This window comes from Pongo pygmaeus, chromosome 1 (genome assembly GCF_028885625.2).
Source record: "Pongo pygmaeus isolate AG05252 chromosome 1, NHGRI_mPonPyg2-v2.0_pri, whole genome shotgun sequence".
Classification (NCBI taxonomy): Eukaryota; Metazoa; Chordata; class Mammalia; order Primates; family Hominidae; genus Pongo; species Pongo pygmaeus.
The window spans coordinates 67,210,990-67,238,355 of record NC_072373.2 but is presented as its reverse complement, the minus strand read 5'-3'; the positions used below and the strand labels follow the sequence as shown (position 1 = coordinate 67,238,355).

At 42.1% G+C, this 27,366-nt stretch overlaps 1 protein-coding gene across 2 annotated transcripts; it reads right to left on the bottom strand.

The window, feature by feature from the left end:
* Positions 1 to 243: 243 nt before the first annotated feature.
* Positions 244 to 22,076, bottom strand: RNASEL (ribonuclease L). Of its 2 annotated transcripts, XM_063648190.1 has the most exons (8): positions 21,879 to 22,076; positions 20,849 to 21,031; positions 18,063 to 19,706; positions 16,818 to 16,903; positions 14,794 to 14,999; positions 13,963 to 14,095; positions 2,863 to 2,996; positions 244 to 2,185 (listed from the first exon to the last, which is right to left on the bottom strand). In XM_063648190.1, the coding sequence occupies exons 3-8, from the start codon at positions 19,540 to 19,542 to the stop codon at positions 1,999 to 2,001; spliced, it is 2,226 nt and encodes a 741-aa protein (XP_063504260.1). In that variant the 5' UTR covers positions 19,543 to 19,706; positions 20,849 to 21,031; positions 21,879 to 22,076; the 3' UTR covers positions 244 to 1,998. The 2 variants fall into 2 exon arrangements, with proteins under 2 accessions (XP_063504260.1, XP_054353459.1); XM_054497484.2 differs by lacking the exon at positions 20,849 to 21,031.
* Positions 22,077 to 27,366: the final 5,290 nt, after the last annotated feature.

The window sequence follows — 27,366 nt, the reverse complement described above, 5'->3', positions numbered from 1 at the left end:
GAAACTCTCAGAGAATTCAAGCAGAGGGAACAATGATCATTTCCTCCCTTCTCTCGCTACATGCTAGGCCCACATTGTTCCAGAATTACTAGAAAGTCAAAAATAGCTCCTTTTCCAATTTTCAGACAGCAGGATGACCTTTCTTAAAACTTACCCAGGAATTACTTGGTGAATATTTTCTATTGTAGATATCACCGACTCCCTAAAGTGGAAATGTCACTTAAAGAAAATCAGACTAAATAAGACAATTTAAAGTTTTATTGAGTAAGCGTCACAAATGGGCATTTTAATTGACATATCCAGGTGCTCATTACAAATCAGACAACCAAAGCTTCATTTTAAAAGTTAAAGCAATCTTGCTGCTCATAAAGTATTTTTTAAGCCTTAAATTTGTTCCTAATCAACATTTAATTTCATTCAGTGATATCTATTTATCCATTGCTAGATATCTCCTTTTCAGAAAGAAACTAAGGTACTGTTTTATTCCCATTACAAAGCTCCATCTCAACCACCACAATGATTCATGGAAAGAACATCAGACTTAGCACCAGAAAATTTGTTCAAATCAAGATAGTAACACTTCCTAGCTATACGTCCTAGAGGAAATCAAAATGTTTCTAACCTTAGTTTCCTCATCAGCAAAATAAGGATAACAATGTTGACCTTAAAGGATTGTTTTGAAAATTAAATAAAATAAAATACACAGATGTAATGTATACATTATAAAGCACCAGAAAAATGTAAGACAGTATTATTATTTATGTACAAAGATGGTTCATTCATTATTCAATGAATATTTATTGAACATTCCCACTTGGCAGACTTTTTGCTTGGCAGTGAAGATACAAAGTCAAGAAAAGATAGCCATCACCCATGAGGAGCCTACATTCCAGTGGAGGAACCAAAACTAAAAGGCGGAGGAAAGCTCTGGGTGCTTGGGAGCCAGAAAGAGCTCCTAGACTGGGTATGGGAAGTGAGGGAGGCCTGGGAGCCTCCTGTGGGGCTGACACCGGAAGGAACTCCATCACTACAGATCCAGCAACAGTAAACAAATCTGAGTCCCTCTTCTGTGGGGTGGTCCACACACTCCACAGTCCTGGGCCCTAAGCTAGTTCAAAAGCATCCCAGCCCCTTAAGGCAGGTTTTCTCAACCTTAGCACCATTGATATTTTTGTCTGGATAATTCTTTGTTGCAGGGGCTGTCCTGTGCAAGGTAGGTTTGGCAGCATCCCTGGTCTTTACCTACTAAATGCCATAGCATGCCCCCCACAAAGCTGTGACACCAAAAACTTCTTCAGACACTGCCAAATGCTCTCTTCAGTGCAAAATTGCCCCCCAGTTAAGAACTACTGCCTTAAGGTCATGGAAAACCAATGCAGTTGGTTCTGGAAGGAGTGGAATTCATGCACCCAGTGCCCAGACTTATATTAGATGCTCAATAAATACTGAATGAATGAATGAGATTCCTGGAGCCCCTATATATGTTTTGGGCCTCATCTGGAAGAGCCCTGGAAAGACAGTTAAGTTTTAAGGTGCCCAAATGAGAGGTACCAATAACACCACATAAATTTATAAAGTGCTAGGTATAAATTGAATAATCTTGGGCCAGTAGCTCACACTCTCTGAGTCTCAGATTCCTCAGTTCTTAAATGGGGATGATTATCCCTGTTTTGCAAGATCATTGGGAAAATTAAGTGAGAGAATTTTAACATATGCAGCATTAGGGGTCAAGGCACTCATTCTTTTGGTGCAATTGACAAAAGGAATCTTAGCAGAATGTCCTCCCAGTTAGTGGGTAAAGCTTATAGACTAGTGTAGTCTGGGCATATATTGCTTTTGTTATAGACATATGGAATACACGATGCCAGGGATTGACATATCAGCTATGCAACTCATCCCACACAAGCAACCTGGTGAGTTAAAAGGCCCAGAGCGTTGTGACTTGCCAAGGACTCTACAGCTAATAAGTAGTTCCCTGAACTCCAACAAATCAGTCCATCAGCACCCAGGGCTGGCCAACACACTGGCCCCACCAGCTCCATCACACTGAGGCTTGTTTGGACTGTGGGTTTGGGGAAAATGCTTTCTATATTCTGTGTTCTGTAGTTTTGTATAGACATAGATCACCAGATCTGGAAATGTCTTCTGAAAATACCGGGAAGGGTCTCCAATTTTTAATTTCATCCTGAAATAAAACACAAATGGTTCAGCATGCTTGCCCCAAATTATTCTTCCCCACTTCACAGTATATGGCCCTGAAGATCTCTTTGCTCGCTTGATTTCTATTGCAGAATGAATAAGGACTTTGGAATCTGACAGAGCAAGACTCCTCCCCTGACTCTTCAACTAATTGTGCAACCTTTGGCCACAATCTTTCTGAACTTTAGATTGTTCTTTCGTAAAATGGAAATAGTGCAATGCCACAATCCTCTACCTAAAATTCCAAAATCCAGAAGAGCCCTGAACTGCAAGGCTTTTTTGTGAGTTTTCAGCTAACATTTTTGTCAGCAAAAGCTGATCTAACTAATGTGGGCTATTTTAAGACGTATATAACTCTACATTCACTTTATCTAGCTGTCCAGTTTCCTGTGTTACTTCACAGAAGGGAGTCACTAGCTCCTGTTCAATTTGTTTTACCATTTATCCAACAAAAAAATGACAAGGAAGACGAAAGCCTGCTGGACATGTCCCTCATTAATTGTAAGGCCACAGTGATAGCCCTTTTACACACAGAGGGAAGGAATTACTTTTCTTTCATCAAAATAAATTTTCTTTTTTCCATCGTAGATATGAACTTAGAATTGGATTTTTTAAATTGTTCTCATTTCACATATAATTTGTAGGAATGAAAGCAATGCTTACTTTTTATGCTTTTCTTCATCAATGTGTTCTCCCAAATTCCGGATGAACTTTAGCAGATCACCCACAGTGTTCTGGTAGAAATTGCCATTTTTTCTATAAAACGTATTCATTTTTTTCATAACACATTCATTAATCTAAAAAAACAAAAAATAACACAAAAATGTGGTAGCAACACAAAATAAATCCTGATGGAATATTCATACCAAAAGGCAAAATATAAATTTGAATATATTCATATATTCTATAATTATCAACTAATTAATAAAGCAAAATAATTTAAAAATGGAAGTAAATGCTATATACCAAAATGCTAACTATAATTGTGTCTGGGCTGGGCGTGGTGGCTCACATCTGTAGTTCCAGCACTTTGAGAGGCCAAAATGGGCAGATCACCTGAGGTCAGGAGTTTGAGACCTGCCTGGCCAACATAGTGAAAACTCGTTTCAACTAAAAATTTCTACTAAAAAATTAGCCGGGCATGGTGGCGCTGCCTGTAATCCCAGCTACTTGGCAGACTGAGGCAGGAGAGTTGCTTGAACCTGGGAGGTGGAGGTTGCAGTGAGCTGAGATCGCACCATTGCACTCCGGTCTCAGTAATAGAGCAAGACTCCATCTCAAAAAAATAATTTTTTTTTTTTTTTTCGAGATGGAGTCTCACTCTGTCGCCAGGGCTGGAGTGCAGTGGCATGATCTCAGCTCACTGCAACCTCCGCCTCCCGGGTTCAAGCAATTCTCCTGCCTCAGCCTCCCGAGTAGCTGGGATTACAGGCACCCACCACTATCCCCAGCTAATTTTTTTCTTTGTATTTTTAGTAGAGACAGGGTTTCACCTTGTTGGCCAGGCTGGTCTCAAACTCCTGACCTCGTGATTCACCCACCTTGGCCCCCAGACTGCTGGGATTACAGGTGTGAGCCACCATGACCGGCAAAAAAATTAAAAAATTTTAAAAATTAAAACTATATATATAATTGTGTCTGGATGTGCGATTGTAAGTATGTTCAAATGTGTGTCTATATTTTCCAAGTAAATTGTTTTCATAAGAAATTAAATATATTAAAATATGGTTAAAAAATCTTTGACTACTATACTAGGAAACTTGTTCATTATACTATACGATATTTTTATCCTGTGGCCACCCTTTCAAATTCGTACTTGATTACATTTCTTTCTTTAAAAGGGCTGTTCAGACTGAAACTGGGCCTGGCAACCATGGCCAAAGTGAACGGTTTTGTTTGTTTGTTTGTTTTTGGTTTTTTAGGTATATTTCCAAAAGGAATAACTAACATTGTTAAAGTGATCACCCTGCCCAAAGCAATCTACAGATTCAGTGCAATCCCTATCAAAATACCAACATCATTTTTCACAGAATTAGAAAAAACAATCCTAAAATTCACATGAAACCAAAAAAGAGGCCAAATACCCACAGGCATCTTAAGGAAAAAGAACAAAGTTGGAGGCATCACATTATGATATACCTCCAATTATTGTGCAAGGCTAAGATAACCAAAACAGCACAGTACTGGTATAAAAATAGATACATAGATCAATGGAACAGAATAGAGAACCCACAAATAAAGCCACATATCTACAACCAACTGATCTTTGACAAAGTCGGCAAAAATATACACTGGGAAAAGGACACCCTATTAAGTAAGTGGTGCTGGGAAAATTAGATTGCCATATGTAGAAGATTAAAGCTAGACCACTTTTTCTCTCTGTATACAAAAATCAACTTAAGATGGATTAAAGACTTAAATGTAAGACCTGAAACTATAAAAATACTGAAAGAAAACCTAGGAAAAACTCTTCTGGACATTGGTCTAGGCAAAGAATTCATGACTAAGACCCCAAAAGCACAAGCAATGAAAATAAAGAGACAGATGGGGTTTAATTAAACTAAAAACTTCTGCACAGCAAAAGAAATAAACAGAGTGAACAAACAACCCGCAGCATGGGAAAAAAAATTTGCAAACTATGCATCCAGCAGAGGACTGATATCCAGAATTTACAAGGAACTCAAACAACTTAACAATAAAAAATAATAACCCCATTAAAAAGTGGGCAAATGACATGAATAGACATTTCTCAAAAGAAGACATACAGGCGGGGGGAGGAGCCAAGATGGCCGAATAGGAACAGCTCCGGTCTACAGCTCCCAGCGTGAGCGATGCAGAAGACGGGTGATTTATGCATTTCCATCTAAGGTACAGTGTTCATCTCACTAGGGAGTGCCAGACAGTGGGCGCAGGTCAGTCGGTGAGTGCACCGTGCGCCAGCCGAAGCAGGGGCGAGGCATTGCCTCACTCGGGAAGAGCAAGGGGTCAGGGAGTTCCCTTTCCAGGGGTGACAGACGGCACCTGGAAAATCGGGCCACTCCCACCCGAATATTGTGCTTTTCCGACGGGCTTAGGAAACGGTGCACCAGGAGATTATAGCCCACACCTGGCTCAGAGGGTCCTACGCCCACGGAGTCTCACTGATTGCTAGCACAGCAGTCTGAGGTCAAACAGCACGGCAGCAGCCTGGCTGGGGGAGGGGCGCCCGCCATTGCCCTGGCTCTCTTAGGTAAACAAAGCAGCCAGGAAGCTTGAACTGGGTGGAGCCCACCACAGCTCAAGGAGGCCTGCCTGCCTCTGTAGGCTCCACCTCTGGGGGCAGGGCACAGACAAACAAAAAGACAGCAGTAACCTCTGCAGACTTAAATGTCCCTGTCTGACAGCTTTGAGGAGAGCAGTGGTTCTCCCAGCGCGCAGCTGGAGATCTGAGAACGGGCAGACTGCCTCCTCAAGTGGGTCCCTGACCCCTGATCCCCGAGCAGCCTAACTGGGAGGCACCCCCCAGCAGGGGCAGACTGACACCTCACACGGCCGGCCGGGTACTCCAACAGACTTTCAGCTGAGGGTCCTGTCTGTTAGAAGGAAAACTAACAAACAGAAAGGACATCCACACCAAAAACCCATCTGTACATCACCATCATCAAAGACCAGAAGTAGATAAAACCATAAAGATGGGGAAAAAACAGAGCAGAAAAACGGGAAACTCTAAAAAGCAGAGTGCCTCTCCTCCTCCAATGGAACGCAGTTCCTCACCAGCAACAGAACAAAGCTGGACGGAGGATGACTTTGACGAGCTGAGAGAAGAAGGCTTCAGACGATCAAATTACTCCGAGCTACGGGAGGATATTCAAACCAAAGGCAAAGAAGTTGAAAACTTTGAAAAAAATTTAGAAGAATGTATAACTAGAATAACCAATACAGAGAAGTGCTTAAAGGAGCTGATGGAGCTGAAAACCAAGGCTCGAGAACGATGTGAAGAATGCAGAAGCCTCAGGAGCCAATGCGATCAAATGGAAGAAAGGGTATCAGCCCTGGAAGATGAAATGAATGAAATGAAGTGAGAACGGAAGTTTAGAGAAAAAAGAATAAAAAGAAACGAGCAAAGCCTCCAAGAAATATGGGACTATGTGAAAAGACCAAATCTACGTCTGATTGGTGTACCTGAAAGTGATGGGGAGAATGGAACCAAGTTGGAAAACACTCTGCAGGATATTATCCAGGAGAGCTTCCCCCATCTAGCAAGGCAGGCCAACATTCAGATTCAGGAAATACAGAGAACGCCACAAAGATACTCCTCGAGAAGAGCAACTCCAAGAAACATAATTGTCAGATTCACCAAAGTTGAAATGAAGGAAAAAATGTTAAGGGCAGCCAGAGAGAAAGGTCGGGTTACCCTCAAAGGGAAGCCCATCAGACTAACAGCGGATCTCTCGGCAGAAACCCTACAAGCCAGAAGAGAGTGGGGGCCAATATTCAACATTCTTAAAGAAAAGAATTTTCAACCCAGAATTTCATATCCAGCCAAACTAAGCTTCATAAGTGAAGGAGAAATAAAATCCTTTACAGACAAGCAAATGCTGAGAGATTTTGTCACCACCAGGCCTGCCCTAAAAGAGCTCCTGAAGGAAGCACTAAACATGGAAAGGCACAACCGGTACCAGCCACTGCAAAATCATGCCAAAATGTAAAGACCATCGAGACTAGGAAGAGACTGCATCAACTAACGAGCAAAATAACCAGCTAACATCATAATGACAGGATCAAATTCACACATAACAATATTAACTTTAAATGTAAATGGACTAAATGCTCCAATTAAAAGACACAGACTGGCAAATTGGATAAAGACTCAAGACCCATCAGTGTGCTGTATTCAGGAAACCCATCTCACGTGCAGAGACACACATAGGCTCAAAATAAAAGGATGGAGGAAGATCTACCAAGCAAATGGAAAACAAAAAAAGGCAGGGGTTGCAATCCTAGTCTCTGATAAAACAGACTTTAAACCAACAAAGATCAAAAGAGACAAAGAAGGCCATTACATAATGGTAAAGGGATTAATTCAACAAGAAGAGCTAACTATCCTAAATATATATGCACCCAATACAGGAGCACCCAGATTCATAAAGCAAGTCCTGAGTGACCTACAAAGAGACTTAGACTCCCACACATTAATAATGGGAGACTTTAACACCCCACTGTCAACATTAGACAGATCAACGAGACAGAAAGTCAACAAGGATACCCAGGAATTGAACTCAGCTCTGCACCAAGTGGACCTAATAGACATCTACAGAACTCTCCACCCCAAATCAACAGAATATACATTTTTTTCAGCACCACACCACACCTATTCCAAAATTGACCACATACTTGGAAGTAAAGCTCTCCTCAGTAAATGTAAAAGAACAGAAATTATAACAAACTATCTCTCAGATCACAGTGCAATCAAGCTAGAACTCAGGATAAAGAATCTCACTCAAAACCGCTCAACTACGTGGAAACTGAACAACCTGCTCCTGAATGACTACTGGGTACATAACGAAATGAAGGCAGAAATAAAGATGTTCTTTGAAAGCAACGAGAACCAAGACACAACATACCAGAATCTCTGGGATGCATTCAAAGCAGTGTGTAGAGGGAAATTTATAGCACTAAATGCCCATAAGAGAAAGCAGGAAAGATCCAAAATTGACACCCTAACATCACAATTAAAAGAACTAGAAAAGCAAGAGCAAACACATTCAAAAGCTAGCAGAAGGCAAGAAATAACTAAAATCAGAGCAGAACTGAAGGAAATAGAGACACAAAAAACCCTTCAAAAAATAAATGAATCCAGGAGCTGGTTTTTTGAAAGGATCAACAAAATTGATAGACCACTAGCAAGATTAATAAAGAAAAAAAGAGAGAAGAATCAAATAGATGCAATAAAAAATGATAAAGAGGATATCACCACCGATCCCACAGAAATACAAACTACCATCAGAGAATACTACAAACACCTCTACGCAAATAAACTAGAAAATCTAGAAGAAATGGATAAATTCCTCGACACATACACCCTCCCAAGACTAAACCAGGAAGAAGTTGAATCTCTGAATAGACCAATAACAGGAGCTGAAATTGTGGCAATAATCAATAGCTTACCAACCAAAAAAAGTCCAGGACCAGATGGGTTCACAGCCAAATTGTACCAGAGGTACAAGGAGGAACTGGTACCATTCCTTCTGAAACTATTCCAATCAATAGAAAAAGAGGGAATCCTCCCTAACTCATTTGATGAGGCCAGCATCATCCTGATACCAAAGCCGGGCAGAGACACAACCAAAAAAGAGAATTTTAGACCAATATCCTTGATGAACATTGATGCAAAAATCCTCAATAAAATACTGGCAAACAGAATCCAGCAGCACATCAAAAAGCTTATCCACCATGATCAAGTGGGCTTCATCCCTGGGTTGCAAGGCTGGTTCAATATACACAAATCAATAAATGTAATCCAGCATATAAACAGAACCAAAGACAAAAAACACATAATTATCTCAATAGATGCAGAAAAGGCCTTTGACAAAATTCAACAACGCTTCATGCTAAAAACTCTCAATAAATTAGGTATTGATGGGACGTATCTCAAAATAATAAGAGCTATCTATGACAAACCCACAGCCAATATCATACTGAATGGGCAAAAACTGGAAGCATTCCTTTTGAAAACTGGCACAAGACAGGGATGCCCTCTCTCACCACTTCTATTCAACATAGTGTTGGAAGTTCTGGCCAGGGCAATTAGGCAGGAGAAGGAAATAAAGAGTATTCAATTAGGAAAAGAGGAAGTCAAATTGTCCCTGTTTGCAGACGACATGATTGTATATCTAGAAAACCCCATTGTCTCAGCCCAAAATCTCCTTAAGCTGATAAGCAACTTTAGCAAAATCTCAGGATACAAAATCAATGTACAAAAATCACAAGCATTCTTATACACCAACAACAGACAAACAGAGAACTAAATCATGAGTGAACTCCCATTCACAATTGCTTCAAAGAGAATAAAATACCTAGGAATCCAACTTACAAGGGATGTGAAGGACCTCTTCAAGGAGAACTACAAACCACTGCTCAAGGAAATAAAAGAGGATACAAACAAATGGAAGAACATTCCATGCTCATGGGTAGGAAGAATCAATATCGTGAAAATGGCCATACTGCCCAAGGTAATTTACAGATTCAATGCCATCCCCATCAAGCTACCAATGACTTTCTTCACAGAATTGGAAAAAACTACTTCAAAGTTCATATGGAACCAAAAAAGAGCCCGCATCGCCAAGTCAATCCTAAGCCAAAAGAACAAAGCTGGAGGCATCACACTACCTGACTTCAAACTATACTACAAGGTTACAGTAACCAAAACAGCATGGTACTGGTACCAAAACAGAGATATAGATCAATGGAACAGAACAGAGCTGTCAGAAATAACGCCACATATCTACAACTATCTGATCTTTGACAAACCTGAGAAAAACAAGAAATGGGGAAAGGATTCCCTATTTAATAAATGGTGCTGGGAAAACTGGCTAGCCATATGTAGAAAGCTGAAACTGGATCCGTTCCTTACACCTTATACAAAAATCAATTCAAGATGGATTAAAGACTTAAACGTTAGACCGAAAACCATAAAAACCCTAGAAGAAAACCTAGGCATTACCATTCAGGACATAGGCATGGGCAAGGACTTCATGTCTAAAACACCAAAAGCAATGGCAACAAAAGCCAAAATTGACAAATGGGATCTAATTAAACTAAAGCTTCTGCGCAGCAAAAGAAACTACCATCAGAGTGAACAGGCAACCTACAAAATGGGGAAAAATTTTTGCAACCTACTCATCTGACAAAGGGCTAATATCCACAATCTACAATGAACTCCAACAAATTTACAAGAAAAAAACAAACAACCCCATCAAAAAGTGGGCAAAGGACATGAACAGACACTTCTCAAAAGAAGACATTTATGCAGCCAAAAAACACATGAAAAAATGCTCACCATCACTGGCCATCAGAGAAATGCAAATCAAAACCACAATGAGATACCATCTCACACCAGTTAGAATGGCAATCATTAAAAAGTCAGGAAACAACAGGTGCTGGAGAGGATGTGGAGAAATAGGAACACTTTTACACTGTTGGTGGGACTGTAAACTAGTTCAACCCTTGTGGAAGTCAGTGTGGCCATTCCTCAGGGATCTAGAACTAGAAATTCCATTTGACCCAGCCATCCCATTACTGGGTATATACCCAAAGGACTATGAATCATGCTGCTATAAAGACACATGCACACGTATGTTTATTGCAGCATTATTCACAATAGCAAAGACTTGGAACCAACCCAAATGTCCAACAATGATAGACTGGATTAAGAAAATGTGGCACATATACACCATGGAATACTATGCAGCCATAAAAAATGATGAGTTCATGTCCTTTGTAGGGACATGGATGAAACTGGAAATCATCATTCTCAGTAAACTATCGCAAGAACAAAAAACCAAACACCGCATATTCTCACTCATAGATGGGAATTGAACAATGAGAACACATGGACACAGGAAGGGGAACATCACACTTCGGGGACTGTTGTGGGGTTGGGGGAGGGGGGGAGGGATAGCATTGGGAGATATACCTAATGCTAGATGACGAGTTAGTGGGTGCAGCGCACCAGCATGGCACATGTATACATATGTAACTAACCTGCACATTGCGCACATGTACCATAAACCTAAAGTATAATAATAATAAAAAAAAAAAGAAGACATACAAATGGCCAAAAAGCATATGAAAAAATGCTCAACATCACTAATCATCAGAGAAACACAAATTAGAACCAATGAGATATCATCTTATACTAGGGGCTACTATTAAAAAGTCAAAAAGTAACAGATGTTGATGAGGATGCAGAGAAAAGAGAGTGTACTGAGTATCTGCCAAAAGAATCTTTTTTTTTCTTTTTTTTTTTTTTTTGAGACAGAGTCTCACTCTATCGCCCAGGCTGGAGTGCAGTGGCACCATCTCAGCTCACTGCAACCTCTGCTTCACAGGCTGAAGCAATTCTCATGCCTCAGCCGCCCAAGTAGCTGGGATTACAGACGTGTGCCACAATGCTTGACTAAGTTTTGTATTTTTAGTAGAGACCGGGTTTCGCCATGTTGGCCAGGCTGGTCTCAAACTCCTGACCTCAAATGATCCACCCATCCTGGCCTCCCAAAGTGCTGGGATTACAGATGTGAGCCACTGCACTCGGCCCAACAAATCTTATATCAAAAAGATACCTGCACTCATATGTTTACTACAGCACTATTCACAATAGCAAAGATATGGAATCCATCTAAGTGTCCATCAACAGATGACTGGATAAAGAAAATGTGTCTGGGCCATTTCAGCCATAAAAATGAAGAATGAAATCATGTGTTTTGTGGCCACATGGATGGAACTGGAGGCCATTATCTTAAGTGAAATGACTCACAACAGAAAGTCAAATATCACATGTTCTCTCTTATAAGCGGGAGCTCAATAATGTGTACACATGGATGTACAGAGTGGAATAATAGAATTGGAGACTTGGAAAGGTGGGAGGTTTGGAGGGAGAGGGATGAGAAATTACTTAATGGGTACAATGTACGTTATTCAGGTAATGGTTACACTAAAAGCCCAACTTTACCACTACACAATATATCCATGTAACAAAACTATCTTAGTACCCTCTAAAATTTATATTTTAAACAAGGTTACTTGTTTCTCCTTGCCTGCGGGTGTCCCAGGGCAACTCCTTTCATATCATAGTAATGTCATCCTCTTTCTCTGTGCTTGTCACCCTCATAGATACAGAGCCATAGATGGCTCTCATATTTAGAAAGAGTTTGGGCTACGTCATCAAGATGCAACAGTCAAGAATCCAGTGGGTCACTTAGGAAGAGTAACTGATGAAAGAGCAATGCTAGTGAGGATGCTGCTGAGACTGGCCAGGTGCACTCTGTGCAGAACACCCATGAGAAACGCCAAGCACGTATGTGTGGCAGGATGGGGCAAGTCAAGAACCAATACAGTCATACAAGCTGGAAAACTTGGGCTCCAGACCTATGCTGACAAAATTAATTGTGTGACCATGAAAATGGGCAAGTCAACAGGAAAACAAAGTGTAAAATGGGAATTAAAAGGAAAAACTTGAAGTTAAAACTTGAAATCCATCAAAATTCAATATAAGCGCATGGAATTTAGGGAAAAGAACAAAAAATTGGGAAATAAAAGAACAAGTTCCTCTTTCCAGCTCTGCCAATCTCTGGCTGTCCAGGCATGAGTAATTTGAGTGTGGTCTCTGAGCCTCAATTTCCTCAGTGAGTAAATGAGTTGGTAGACTTGATGCCATCATAGCTTTGTGTAGTGGTGTGGCTTAAGCACATGGCCTCTGCAGCCATCCTTCCCAGCTTCAAATCCTGGTGCACCCCTTACTGGTTCTGTGTAGTTGGAAAAATTATTTGTCTGTGCCTCAGCTTGCTCATCTTCAAAATATAGATGATTGTCTCAGAAGTTGTGCTAAGGATTAAATGCGGTAACTCATGTAAAGTCCCAAGAACTATGGCTGCCACATAATCAAGCACTACATAATCATTAGCTATCACTGTCATAGCTGCTTTCAAATTTCTTTGTTTCTACAAGTTAAAGTTTTAGCCAAAGTTTGATAGACATTCGTTTAGTAAAGAGTCATGGCACATCTACTCCATGCCAGGGATACAATAACTGACAAGACAATGGGTAGTTTCTGCCTTCATGGAACTTACAGTCTAGCAAGGAAAATGGACCGTAAGCCAGTAATTATGAGTGTGATGTGCAGTCTAGAGACCAGTGAGGGAAGGAAAGTAAAACAAGAATCAGGAGAAGCAGAGTCCCAGGTCAGGCCTAGGATAGGAAGCTGTTGGTTTCCAAGACCTGAAGATTATGGGTTCTCCCATAGTGCTTTGCACATGTCCGTGGGATGCCCAGTACACATCCCACGGCATCATTTCCGTGGGCTTCTCAGCCCCGCAGGGACACACTGTATTCTGCTTTGTATGCTCAGGGCCTTGCATGGGCCTAGCACATAATTGGTATTGTATAGATGTTTGTTAATTAATAATGAAAGTTCTGACAGTACTGACTAGATTGAGATGATGACTAATTTTGTAGAGTTCCACTACACTTAATGCAAGTTAGGTGGAACTTTTCTTAAACAGAGCAATTTGAAAGATCATCTTTTCTTCATAGTCTATTTCCTCAGGCACAATGTAGGTCTGTGTGTGGATCCTGAGAGCTGGGCTGTTTACAGGCCGTGGAGGCAGCCAGGCTGTACCTGGACTGAAACACCTCATGGTGAAGCACTTCCCTTGGATTAAGCTCCATTTAATCAGCTGCTCTTGCCATAATGGCAACAGGATTATCAGCTAAGTGTGAGGGAAAGGCTCATGGGCTGGGATAAGGCCATCCAGCAGAAGCCTGAATAACAGTCTATCAGAGGGGCATGGGTCTGAATGGGAGAGAGGGAGGGCCAGCTTCTGAAAGTAGAAGTAGACACCCCGGCGGGGAGCCTAGAGGGATAGGGATGGGGCGGGCAGGAGGCAAAATCACCTCTTTCAGCCTCTGGTTTGCCACTGGTATAAAATAAGATAGAAAAACTAACATAAAACATTACACAAATTCTTATTCCTGGAATAACCCCTGCACTATAGGAATTGTTCATACCTTAGTCGTCCACTTGTCAAAACTTTTGGAATGTTCAGAAGGCCCAGGTTGCAGTAGTTTGAGGATCTCACTTTCAGGTTTTCGTGTTTTGATGTCGGATTCATTTCCCACATTCCGAAGCGTCCTATAGCGGCTGAAGATGACTAAATGATCTAAATGATCATGATCATCCCATCCCTCCCTTTCCTTTTCCAGAAAAAGAAAACTGTTAGATTTTGGTACTTTTTGTGCTTTCTTGGTTTTTCTTTTCTCTTTTTTTTTTTTTTTTTTTTTTTTTTTGAGATGGAGTCTCGCTTTGTCCCCCAAGCTGGAGTGCAGTAGCGCAACCTTGGCTCACTGCAACCTCCACCTCCCGGATTCAAGCAATTCTTCTGCCTCAGCTTCCCAAGTAGCTGGCATTACAGGCACCTGCCACCACGCTCGGCTAACTTTTGTATTTTTAGTAGAGACGGGGTTTCACCATGCTGACCAGGCTGGTCTGGAACTCCTGACTTCGTGATCCGCCCGCCTCGGCCTCCCAAAGTGCTGGAATTACAGGAGTGAGCCACTGCGCCTGGCTAGATTTTGGTTTTTAATAAAAGTAATATAACCATGTCTTCAAAAATTCTGCATGATGGGAGAGGCAAGCATCTCTGTTTTCCCCCCCTTATTCTTCAGAAATGAAAAGCAGACTCCAGAAAGGTTAAGTCATCTCTCCAAGGACACACAGCCAGTAAGTCCTAAGCTGAGAAAAAAGCCTGGGTCTCCTGATTTGCAGCCCAGATTTCTGTCTGCACCACCTCACCCTCTCCATCCTGGAGGCCTGTGGCATCTGCTCAAAGTTTTACTTACCTCTCCCAAGTCCAAAAGAAGGGATGACCCAGCAGATCACTCAGACAGTCCCTCACGTGTTCCCCAGGATGGAAGAGACGATGAATGAGGTCCTTAGTTTCCTCATCTGGAGAAAGTTGAACCACCTCTTCATTACTTTGAGCCTTCAGCTCCTCAAATGAGATGCTTCCCTTCTTTACCACATAGAGGACCAACCGTCCAAGGTCCTGCGCAAAAGCCATAAATCAAGCCAAAGATGCTTACTAATTATTTGGGTAACCCTGGAAGGAGTGGTGCAGGCTATTAGCAAACAAGATGATGGGAGGAATCTCAAGGAATTTGTAGACTTGTTAGGGAGGGGAGACACAGATTTGTGCATACAGACCTGTTCAAGGCAGTATATAGCCCATACCACTTAGTTTTATGAAGAGCAAAAGATACATATGAGTCACAGTTGTTAGGGCAGACTGCTTGGAGGAAGAGAGATTTGAGCTGGCCTCAAATGTATGGACAGAATATAGATAAACTGAGGAAAGGGAGAATGCTTTAAACACAGGGAGAACTGGCAGCCTGGCTGGGAACTGGGACTTTGGGTCTGAGGCTATATCACGCAGTACATAAAAAAGTCAGTCCAGGCCAGGAGAGGCAAAGTGATGACCCCAGGGATTAGGCTATGGCCAGGAGGAAAGGCCAAGAAGAAGGTCGCCTAAGGAACTCTTTGCACTAGCCACCAGTCAAGGGAGGAGCTGAAATCTGATGCCACCAAACCAGGAGGCCAGATGTATGGATGGAGAGTCTCGCCCATTGGGTTGAAAGTGCAGCACCCTGTAAAACTCTCCAGGAAAGACCTACCCTGACAGGGTCAGAATCAGCCTGGGGGCTTTGGTCTACAGCGGCCAATCTCCATGTCCCCTCAGGAGCAACAGCTATTTCAGAGTCTTCATCGTTTTGGCCAAGCTTAGGTTCTTTCAAGCTGGGAATTGACCTCACTCCTCCCAGGAGTTTTCAGAGAACCTTAGTATCCGGCCTTCTGCAGAGTGTAGCCCACGAGTTTGAGTCTGTGGTGAAAGAAACCTCACTTACTTTGTTCTTAGGTAGAAAAATAACTCCTCAATGAATATTGGAGATATTTGAAATTCTCTCCTGGAGAGAAGATGTGGCATGCTCAGTTTATTTACTTATTAAGGTAGTGGAGGAAGAGAGATTCAAATAGATACAGTAAGGGGCCACAGCGACAGCCAACTCCACACCGACCCAAGCTGTTGCACCTTCCCGTTGTCATCTTGAAAGCTCTGCTGTGGGAGAAGCCCAAGGAAATGCAGTGGCCTGCAGGGGAGTCAGGACAGTGAGCAAGATGGGGAAAGCCTTGAACGTTCTTTTTTTCCTGGTTAAAATAGAACGCCCTCCAATTGCCCATAGGAAATAAGGTAATGAACTGTGACGGTTAATACTGAGTGTCAACTTGATTGAGTTGAAGGATGCAAAGTATTGTACCTGGGTGTGTCTGTGAGGGTGTTGCCGAAGGAGAGCAACATTTGTCAGTGGACTGGGAGAGGCAGACCCACCTTCAGTCTCGGTGGGCACCATCTAATCAGCTGCCAGCATGGCTAAAATAAAGCAGGCAGAAAATGAAAGAGCAGACAACTTGCTAAGACTTCTGGCCTTCATCTTTCTCCCATGCTGGATGCTTCTTGTCCTCAAACATCAGTATCCAAGTTCTTCAGCTTATGGAGTTTTGGACTTACACCAGTGGTTTGCCAGGGGCTCTCAGGCCTTTGGCCACAGACTGAAGTCTGCACTGTCGGCTTCCCTACTTTTGAGGTTTTGGTACTCAGACTGACCCATCACTGGCTTCCTTGTTCCTCAACTTGCAGATGGCCTATTATGGGACTTTATGTTGTGACCGTGTGAGTCAATTCTCCTTAATAAACTCCCTTTCATATGTACATATGTCCTACTAGTTCTGTCCCTCTAGAGAACCCTGACTACACATGAAAGAATAAGGAAGCAGAAAGAAGAAAGGTAAACTGGATTGTAGAATTTACCTCTAGATCTCTCTTGACTTCCTGTGGATCTCCAGCCCACTCGATGCTCTTATCAAAATCTGCCAGGTGAGCAGCTTTCTTAGAATCTAAGGAAAAGTTTGCAGAGGCACATTGAAAAATACTCATTCTCCATAAAGTGAGAGTCAATTGATTTATATAAATATGTAACATGCTATAAAAATCATCATCTCTGTGGAAGACAATAATAAACCTTATATCTGTATTGCCATTCACCCCTCAAAACACTGCCATGTGCACTGTTTCATTTGATCTATTAGGTATCTGCCAAGAGCAGCACTTACATTTTATTTTTTCCAGGCCAGGGGGTAGGAAGGGATGAGGACAAATTTAACCAGCTCCTTGTTCATGCAATTCCAGGGGCTGAAAGCACAGATTTGTAAAGGAACTGTTCCCTTACACTGAGCTTAAATCTCAGTGCATGTCTATGGATAAGGTATGTACTCTGCTTAGACCTTTAGGCAAGAACAGAGTTTCCTGAGCACCTATGATGTACCAAATGACTTACTATTTCATCATTGCACTTAGACCTCATAACAAACTTATGAAGGAGGCATTATCAGCCTCAAGTGAGGAACTGAGGCTCACAGTATCAAGTGACTTGTCTGAGGTTATAAAGCTACAAACTGGTGAGACTAGGCTTCAAGCCACCCTAATCATCACTGAAGCCCTGGCTTGCTCCCCTGCACCATATTGCTTCCTGGGACTTTACAGTCAGCTCTGCTTTTCTTTTAACATTTAAAAGAAAATGCTATTTTCCTTCCCTTTGTTTGGCTTGGACTAGTGGATTCTGACTTGTTCTGCCTTGGAGTCTGTGTCTTCACTACTTCACATCTTGTCCTGACATCCTCAACTTTGACCTCAATTTTGTCAGTAAGTTTCATGGTTACTGCCACCTTGTCTGAAGGAACTCACCTCTAGGATTCTCAAATTTCTGGAGCTACTTTGATCCCTGACATGCCTTCATCTGTTTATTTTCTCAATGGCAATCTAAGGCTAGCCTGGTATTCTGTTAGCATCTACCAACCTCCATGTAGACTAACAGAACCCAGTTATAATTGGTAGCAGGAGACACTGCACTGTAATTATGAATTTGTTGTAATAATGATCCTCAAATTGAATCATCCACATTTACTCTAGGCCTTTCCTCTCTGCAATGAAAAACTTTTCCTTTCATAAACAAAGATCCTACAATTTCTAAGAGAGAATTGGGGATTGGGGACTCACCTATTAAGATGTTTTGTGGTTGCAGATCCTGGTGGGTGTATCCACAGGACAAGTGTAGTTCTTGAACAGCCTTAAATATAGATGACAGGACATTTTGGGCAAACTCATCTTCCTCACTTTCCACATCTTCCCCTCTGTGCACATCCAAACACGCCTCCAGAGTCTGCTCACAGAGGGTGACACACACAAACAAGTGGCCCCTGTGGCTCTCACTCCCATAGAATGTCACCAAGTGACTGTTCTCCCGGCTGCTTTGCAGACAAGAGACTTCCTGCCGTGCACGTGGGCTGCCCTCACAGAATGTCTTCACAGCTACTTCTTGCTTCTCATAGAACCCCAGGTAGATGCCTCCTTCCGAAGTATCAGCAATTTTGTATTTTTCATCAATAAAGAACTTGAGTTTGCCAATCATAGGGCGGTATATTCTGTGGAGATCCTTCAGGGCTGCCCCCCAGTGTGAGCTCTGAGGCTTCCAGTCTTCAGCAGGAGGGTGAAAATGTTCTTTGGCTCCATGAGAGAGAAGAAACTTCACAAGGGAACTGTCATAATTCCGCCTCGCTATCATAACAAGATCCCCACAATCTGTACTGGCTCCATGGTTGCACAGCAACTGGGCGATTTCCTTCAGTTTGAGCTCAACAGCAAGCAGGAGTGCTGTTTTGCCATCACTGTCTGTGTCATTAATCTCTATGTGCTCTTGCTCCAGAAGCCTCTGCACCAAACCCAAGTGCTTCTTCTCCACTGCCAGGATCAAGGGAGTCTTCCCTCTTTCTCCCCTCACATTGACATCAGCCCCATGGTCCAGCAGCAGATGCGTAATAGCCTCCACATCCCTATTGTGAGAGCTCAGGAGAGCATGGATCAAGGCATTTCTGCCCATATTGTCACAGGCATTGACATCTGCCCCCATCTCATCCAGGAGAATCTTCAAGACCTCTACGTGTCCTTCTTCAGCAGCGTCCATGAGAGCTGTGGCCCCTCCTTTCCTCAGCCGCTCTTGATCCTCCTTTGTCTTTCGCCTCAAATTCACATTTGCTCCTCTCTCATAAAGGAATTTTAGGGCTTTGACCTCACCATACACAGCGGCTTCCATGAAGGCTGTGAAGCCATAAAAATCACACTCATTGACATCTGCTCCTTTAGAAAGGAAAAGTTCCAGCAGCTTCACGCTCCCGGCAATCGCTGCGAGGATAAAGGGCGTGGCCCCATTCTTCTTCCTCAGAACAGGGTCAGCACCATGACGAAGCAGAAGTTCCACAATGTCCTCCCTGCTCATTTGTACTGCGTTATGCAGAGGTGTCCAGCCCCCTTCCTCTTCCTGGAAATTAACGTTGGCTCCGCCTTCCAGCAATTGCTGGACCAGGGCAACATCTTCGTTTTGAACAGCTTTAATCAGCAACTGATTGTCTTCCACTGTAGCCCTTCTACCGCTGGAGGATGTGGGTCCCTCCTGGGGGTTGTTATGATCCCTGGTCTCCATGACGGTAAAGGCCACCTGCTACCGCTTTTTGCCTTTTCCTTGAGAAAATGCAAACTTACCTCCTTGCACTTAATCAAAGAAGCTTTGAGTGTAAATTGGGATTCTCTGGCAACAGAGCAGCAGTATGAGGAAGGAACAATGTTCTCAGTCTTCTGACATTCCACCTGGCAACGAAGAGAGGTGCTTTGTAATTTTACAATAGGGAGAAAACACTTGAGTCAGAGAAATTAATTATATTAGCATTTTTTCTAAATATATGTATTTCTTATAAAACTTTTAAATTACAGAATATTATAAATATATGTAAATTCAAAATAAGAAAATTATTTCTCTAGTCCCAATGCCCAGAAACAGCCAGTTAATATTTTAGTGTATTTCTATATATTTTTAAGACATTTGGAATTATACTCTGTAAGTAACTTTGTATCCTACTTCCTTTCGTTTAATACCATACTATAAGTCATTTCCTATGTTATTGCAAAGTCTTGTAAAACATTTTTCATGACTATGTAATATGAAATCATACACTTGTTTCATTTCTCTATTACTGAGTGGTTTTCAAAAATAAGTCTTAAAGGGTTTTTTAAAATTAAAAATTTAAAAATTCTAAATGATGTTGCAGCAAATTCAGCTTATTTTAGTTTATTTTCTTTTGATAGATCTTATGATAGATTTCATATGATAGAGTTCAAAGAATTTAATGACTATTCAAAAGATATGATTGTATTTAGGATTTTAAACCTATATTAACAAATTGCTTTCAATGTCATATAAATATATTCTTACCAGAGATAGGTGGCTTCCAGAAAAAAAAAAAAAAAAGACCGTGAAAATATGCACATCAATTATTTATCAATAAAAAAAGAAGAACCCTCATTCAATAAGAAAAATATATTTCTTGGCTTTTTTTCCCTTTGCATTTCTTATGTCACCAGGAAGGTTGATCACTGTGTTTGCTGACTTGGTGCATGTCCTCTTTGTACAACCATGTGCCCCTATTTAAAGTACAGACAATATCTGACTTATGTTGGTTCAACTTATGATTTTTTGACTTTGCAATGGTGGAAAAGCAATAAACATTCAGTAGAAACCACACTTCAAGTACACATACAACCATTCTGTTTTTTATTTCAGCATAGCATTCAATAAATACATGAGACATTTAACACTTTATTATAAAATAAGCTTTGAGCTAGATGATTCTGCCCAACTGTAGCCTAATGTAAGTGTTCTGAGCACATTTAAGGTAAGCTAGGATAAGCTATGATTTCAGTAATTAGGTGTATTAAATGTGCTTTTGACTTACAGTATTTTCAATTTAGGATGGGTTTATCTGTATGTAACCCCATCATAAGTCAAGAAGTATCTGCAGTAGTGAAAAGAGATTGTACTCTGACCTTAGGGAGATCTAAGTTTGAGCTTGTGGCTGTGTAATTTTTTACTATTACTTCCTGTAACCTTGGATTGTTGAATCTCAATTTTCTGTTTCCTGAAATGGAGACAAAAATAAATACAGTCATGTGTGTAAAGTACATTAAAGTATGGTGTGTTACAAATATTAGCCACTCAATAAATGTTAGAGCTAATTATATCCCTTTATGAAAAAATAAATTGCTTAGTGAATTCTATTCTCCCTACACATGTGCATATAGCTACTACACAAATAGGCAACTGGCAGCTATCAATTTCGTCCAACTGTCAATCAGATCTGAGAATTACAGATCCAGTTCAATGATCAGACAGCCCGAAACTGTTACCTGAATATTTAAATAACTGCATCTGCTATAGAATTCACGAAGCAACCCTTTTTCAGCAATCTCACCACTCTGACAGTTTCAAAGCCTCAGAGGTTAATTGATTAGCCTCTTAGAAGTTTAATTAATTGTGCAACACATACACGATCACCAGGCAATGAAATCTTTGAACCAAAGTGTTTGTGTAGACCGTCCCCATTACAATCAGATGTGAGGTGGGCTGGTATAAGCAAAGGAGCCGAGAAGGAGAGGAAATATCAAGGAAGCCCTGAGTGACACATCAGAGTCGAGAAGAGACGAGCCTGCAGAAGTACTGCAACAGACAATCCTGATTTCAGTTTCACTTTCTCTGTGTGACCAGAGATGCCTGAGAAACTGAGGACATGGATAAATGACGTGTGGACTGTGACAGAACCCTGGAAGGGCACTGGAGGAAGATCCTTCCAGGCAGCCAAGGGCTGGGAGCTCCCCTCCCACTTCCCAAGTCCCCCAGCCCCTGGCCTCTCCGGTCTCCAAAGCCCAAGAATTCTTCACGATCGACTTCTCAAGGTTTTCTAGCTTTCCTCCTTCTGCCTGCCTTACCTGCTCAACTCAGACCGTCTCAATTATTCCTTTGGCAGCCGCTAAGCCTGGAAGACTGTTTGCAGCCCGAGCAGTTTCTTCCTGCTGCGTCACTGAGCCAGCAGGGCGGAGCCAAGAAAGGAGTGAGGAATGTGGGAGTGAAAGCAGCCACAGGCTCATTCCGGCACCAGGAGCCAAGCTTCTGCTTGCACACCTTCTGGAGGAAAGCAATGGCCACTTTCTGTCTGCTGATGAGGAATGTGAGCGCCTATTGTGTCCCTACTCCTCATAGGCATCATCAGTGCTAGCCTCCAGTTCCTCATCACATTATGTCATATGCTTCTACCTCTATATCTTGGCCTGTGTTGCCTTGCTACCAGAACTAATGATAGTAGTAAGAGTGATGAAAATGTGGATGATTCTGTTAATAATGACAAACATTTACATAGCTCTTTAATATGGTCCAGGAACTGTTCTGAACACTTTATATATGTATTAAATTATTTAATCTTATCCTTATGACGTAGGTACTATTTTTGTCTCCATTTTGCAGATAAGAAAACTGAAGCATAAAGTGGTTAAGTAACTTGCTCTAAGGATTTGATCTATATCACTGAACATCACAGAGAAACAGCTTGTCCCCATTCTTTTCTTTTTCTTTTTTTTTTTTTTTTTTTTGAGACGGAGTCCCACTCTGTCACCCAGGCTGGAGTGCAGTGGCGCGATCTTGGCTCACTGAACCTCTGTCTCCCGCGTTCAAGTGATTCTCCTGCCTCAGCCTCCTGAGTAGCTGGGATTACAGGCACACACCACCACATCCAGCTAATTTTTGTATTTTTAGTAGAGATGGGTTTTCACCATGTTGGTCAGGCTGGTCTCGAACTCCCAACCTTGTTATCTACCCACCTCAGCCTCCCAAAGTGCTGGGATTACAGGTGTGAGTTTTTTGAGATGGAGTCTTGCTCTGTCACCCAGGCTGGAGTGCAGTGGTGTGATCTCGGCTCACCACAACCTCCACCTCCCAGGTTCAAGTGATTCTCGTGCCCCAGCCTCCCAAGTAGCTGGAATTACAAGCATGAGCCACCATGCCTGGCTAATTTTTGTATTTTTAGTAGAAACAGGGTTTCACCATGTTGGCCAGGCTTCTCTTGAACTCCTGACCTCAAGTGATCCACCCACCTCTGCCTCCCAAAGTTCTGGGATTACAGGTGTGACCCACCATGCCCAGCCCCTGCCCCCATTCTTACTGAAGCAAGATAATGAACAAAATAAGTAAATCATGTAGTGTATTGCAGGCAACAAATCTACAGAAAATAATAAGATAGAATAAGGAGCGTTAAAAGTGCCAGGATGTCCACAAAGAGTCGCTGCTGGTTCAGAGGCCCAGACTCTGAAGACAGAATCACCAAGATGGTGATTTTAAACAAAGTAGTCGGGAAGGGTATTGTTCAGAAGGTGACATTTGAGCAAAGACTTGAGGAAGATGCAGCAACAGGCTATGCAGATGACTGCACCAAGAACACAGCAGACAGAGGAAACAGCAAGCACATAGGTCCCGAGGTGGGAGCATGCCTGGTGGGAACAAACAGCAGCAAGGAGGCCAGTGAGGGTGGAGCAGAGTGAGGGAGGGGAGTTGATAAGCAGAGGTTCAGGTCAGGCGCCACCTTAGGGCCCGTTGTAAGGCTTTTGGCTTCTACACTAAACAACATGGTAGCCGTTGGAGTATTGGAGCAGAGGAGTAACATGATCTCCATTGCTTTTTTTTTACAGGATCATTATCAGTCCTGTGCTGAGAAGAATCTGGGGATTGAAAGCAAAGGGAGAAGTTGGAAAATCCATTAGAAGGCTATTGCAATAATCCAGCTGAGAGTCAACGGTGGCCCAGACCAGTGTGGTAGCATAGAGGTAACAGTGGATGTTAGTTTGTCCTGAACAGATGATTTGGTAAAAACTCTTGGAGAATGCTGACTTTTCTGGTCATAATGACATATGTTGAAGTCTAGTGAGCAGAATCATACCTGCAGTGAAACCAAGGCAAGTGTATTACCAACTACAGCGAGAGAGGACTCATCCCAGGAACTGCAGAGTATTTTTTTTTTTTTTTTGAGATGGAGTCTTGCACTGTCACCTGGGCTGGAGTGCAGTGGTGTGATCTCGGCTCACTGCAACTGCTGCCTTCTGGGTTCAAGCGATTCTCCTGCCTCAGCCTCCTGAGTAGCTAGGATTACAGGTGCCTGCCACCACGCCCAGCTAATTTTTTTGTATTTTTAATAGATACAGGATTTCATCATGTTGGCCAGGCTGGTCTCGAACTCCTGACCTTGTGATTCGCCCACCTCAGCCTCCCAAAGTGCTGGGATTACGGGCATGAGCCACTGCACCCAGCTTTTTTTTTTTCTTTTTTTTAAGAGACATGATATTGCTGTGCCACCCAGGCTGGATTGCAGTGGCACAATCATATAGATCATATAGCTCATTGCAACCTCAACTTCCTGGGCTCAAGTGAACCTCCTGCCTCAGCCTCCCAAATAACTAGGACCCATTGTGAGGCATGCACCACCATGCCTGGCTAATTTTTTCAATTTTTTGTAGAGATGGGTTCTCACTGTGTTGCCCAGGCTGATTTTGAACTCCTGGCTTCAAGCAATCCTCCAGCTTTGTGCTCCCAAAGCACTGAGATTATAGATGTGAGCCATTCCACCCAGCCCCAGGATATCTTCTAAAAGGGAATCAGGATACTTATTCTAGGGTTTGAGCTTTTTGTCAGGTGATTTGGGGAAGGGTTTAAGGAAATAGAGGTTTGTTCTCAAATGGGTGGTGTCAGAAAGCAGAAACACTTTGGTGCCTTCATTATGATCATCTAGGAATCAGGAGGAACAAAGTGTAGCTAGCACTGTCACTGCTCAAGAAACAGGTGGCCCATGTTACCCAGGAGAGGGGGTGTTGTTTACTTTTATGGTGGTACGGCATCTTATCTTCACCTCGTGTTCAGTCCTCATTAAGAAGTGGCCTCATTTCTGTCTTGTTCCACTGTAGTCATAGGACAATATCATCAATTATTGTTGGCATTCTGCAGAATTGTTTTGTTCCATGGGAGCCAGGAGTATCAAGGAGGGGGGTGCCCCAAGAGACAGGTGGAGTCTGACAACAGTCCTGGCAGAAGGAGAGATCAGTCTGTCCGCAAAGAGACCCCAGTCGCTTCTGGTTCAGAGGCCCAGACTCTGAAGACAGAATCAGCAAGAGCAGAAGAGACCCCTCCCAGCAGTGGATGCGAATTCCAGGCTGGGAACATGGAGAGAGAAACCAAGGCCAAGGTGAAATGTAAGGATAGCTTCCTCCTTCCCTCCGGCTCCCTCCTTCCCACACTCAAGATGTTAGAATTAAGCAATGTTCTTAACCTTTCCTTCCTTTGACAAGAAAGATCGCTGAGACTGCAGAGATTTTCTCTAAGCTTAGGAATAAATTGCATTTTACTTGCCAAAAGCCCTTCTTGGATCTTGGTGAGAAGACAATGGGGTCGAATTGATCACTGCACTCCAGCCTCGGTGACAGAATGAGACCCTGTCTCAAAAAGAAAAAGAAGAAAGAAAGAGAGAAAAGAAAAGAAGAAAGAAAGAAAGAGTGAAAACAAAAGAAAGAAAAGAAGAAAGAAAGAAAGAAATTACACTGATGTTCTCACATCAGTAATATGAGAATGGTTTGGAATGGTTTGATGTTATGTAGCAATGGCTAACTGATATAGCTACTTGCTATCTCTTTGAATTTGGGCAATTTACTTAAACTTTCTAGGCCTTGATTTCTGTGTCTATATAATGAGGATGATAATAATAGTAGCTAACTCATAGGAGTATCATGAGGATTACAGAAATTAACATATGCGAAGGACTTAGTGCCTGCCACATACAAGCAGCTACCATTTTTGAACACTTACTTTTACGTGCTATGATAAATATTTTTCCTAAATGTTCTCATTGTCATCACAAAAGTCTTATGAAGACAATATTATTGTTATGCACATTTTACAGGAAAAAGTGAGGCTCTGAGAAATTGAGTAATGTGCTACAGTTTACTCAGCTGATAAATAGCAGATGTGGAACTTAATTCAGTTGCCTAACTTCCGAGCCTGCTGACTCCACGATTAGGTTATACCACGCTGCCTGTGAGGCTGCCCCTTGGAACTGTGAGATTAACTGAGCTAAGGCAATTCTCCTCCCTAGCATGGGACTGTCCCTTAAGTGGCATCCCATTACAAATATAAGATTAATCCACACATTGTTGCTTTTCTCAAAGATTAAATTAAATCATTCTCCAGGTTACAGATCAAAGCTTGAAAATCACCAGCACTGTAAATCAAGAAACATCTTTTCTAAATGATGGGGACTCCAACTCCATTATCCAGCGCCTAACCACCGTATATCTCTTACCCTTAGGAGCACATCTCAGTTATGTAAATTTCAAATCTTTCTTTTCTTCCTTAAAGCAATTTGAATAACTGGACCAATTTAAAAGATTCATGACAGCAAATTACTTTAAAGTCAGCAAGGCAATAGGCCCTGACACTTTTTTTTTCTTTTTAATTGGAGTTTTGCTCTTGTTGCCCAAGCTGGAGTGCAATGGCGTGATCTCGGCTCACTGCAACCTCCGCCTCCTGGGTTCAAGCAATTCTCCTGCCTCAGCCTCCCGAGTAGCTGGGATTACAGGTGCGTGCCACCATGCCCGGCTAATTTTTTGTATTTTTAGTAGAAACGGGGTTTCGCCATGTTAGCCAGGATGGTCTTGAACTCCTGACCTCAGGTGATCTGCCCGCCTCAGCATCCCAAAGTGCTGGGATTACAGGCCTGAGCCACTGTGCCCGGCCCCCTGACGCCTTTTTTCTCTCTACCTTACAGCTTCCATTTTTAAAGGTAATTTCATCCCAATAAACTAAAGAATCTCAGTTTAACTCCTATACCTGCTGTGCTGTCTCAGTAGCGATATTAATATTTCTATTAAAATTTCACATGTTTATTAAAATGCTTTAATAAATAAAACTACAGTGAAACAAATTAAAGCCATTGGATGTATAATTCCAAAGGAAGAAGCCAAACTTTAAAAGCTTGCATTGCCTGGCATGGCCACAGTGAGGCAGTAGAGGGTGAGAGACAAGCAGCCTTGCACAGTCACAGGGCACATATTTGAAAACAGCGTTGGCTGACCAGGTTTCCAGGAATCCCACGGTCCCTGTAATACCCTGGCTTACTTAATGCCTCCAGCTTTCCATTTCTTTATCTGAAATTCTGGAATGCTGTAAACATCAGACGAAATATGGTATTGAAGCAGCTAAAAAAAAAGTAGATTTAGAATCCTGAGTTGAAATTCTGATCCTGCCATTTTATTCAAGAAGTCAAAAGACTTTTTGACTTGACTAATGCCTACTGTATACAAGTCACTGTGCTAAGTGCTGGGAATCAGATAATAATAATAGCCAATAGTCATGAGGCATTAACATAGTGCCGCACACTTTTATTTC

What these genes read in the sequence shown, in the direction of transcription:
- RNASEL (XM_063648190.1), bottom strand. Translation starts at nt 19,542, where the DNA reads ATGGAGACCAGGGATCATAACAACCCCCAGGAGGGACCCACATCCTCC. An exon ending in TTCTTTTGGACTTGGGAGAG is followed by an intron (nt 14,096 to 14,793) that starts GTAAGTAAAACT and finishes AGTCATCTTCAG; the next exon opens with CCGCTATAGGACGCTTCGGA. An exon ending in TTGACAAGTGGACGACTAAG is followed by an intron (nt 2,997 to 13,962) that starts GTATGAACAATT and finishes TTGTTTTTTTAG; the next exon opens with ATTAATGAATGTGTTATGAA.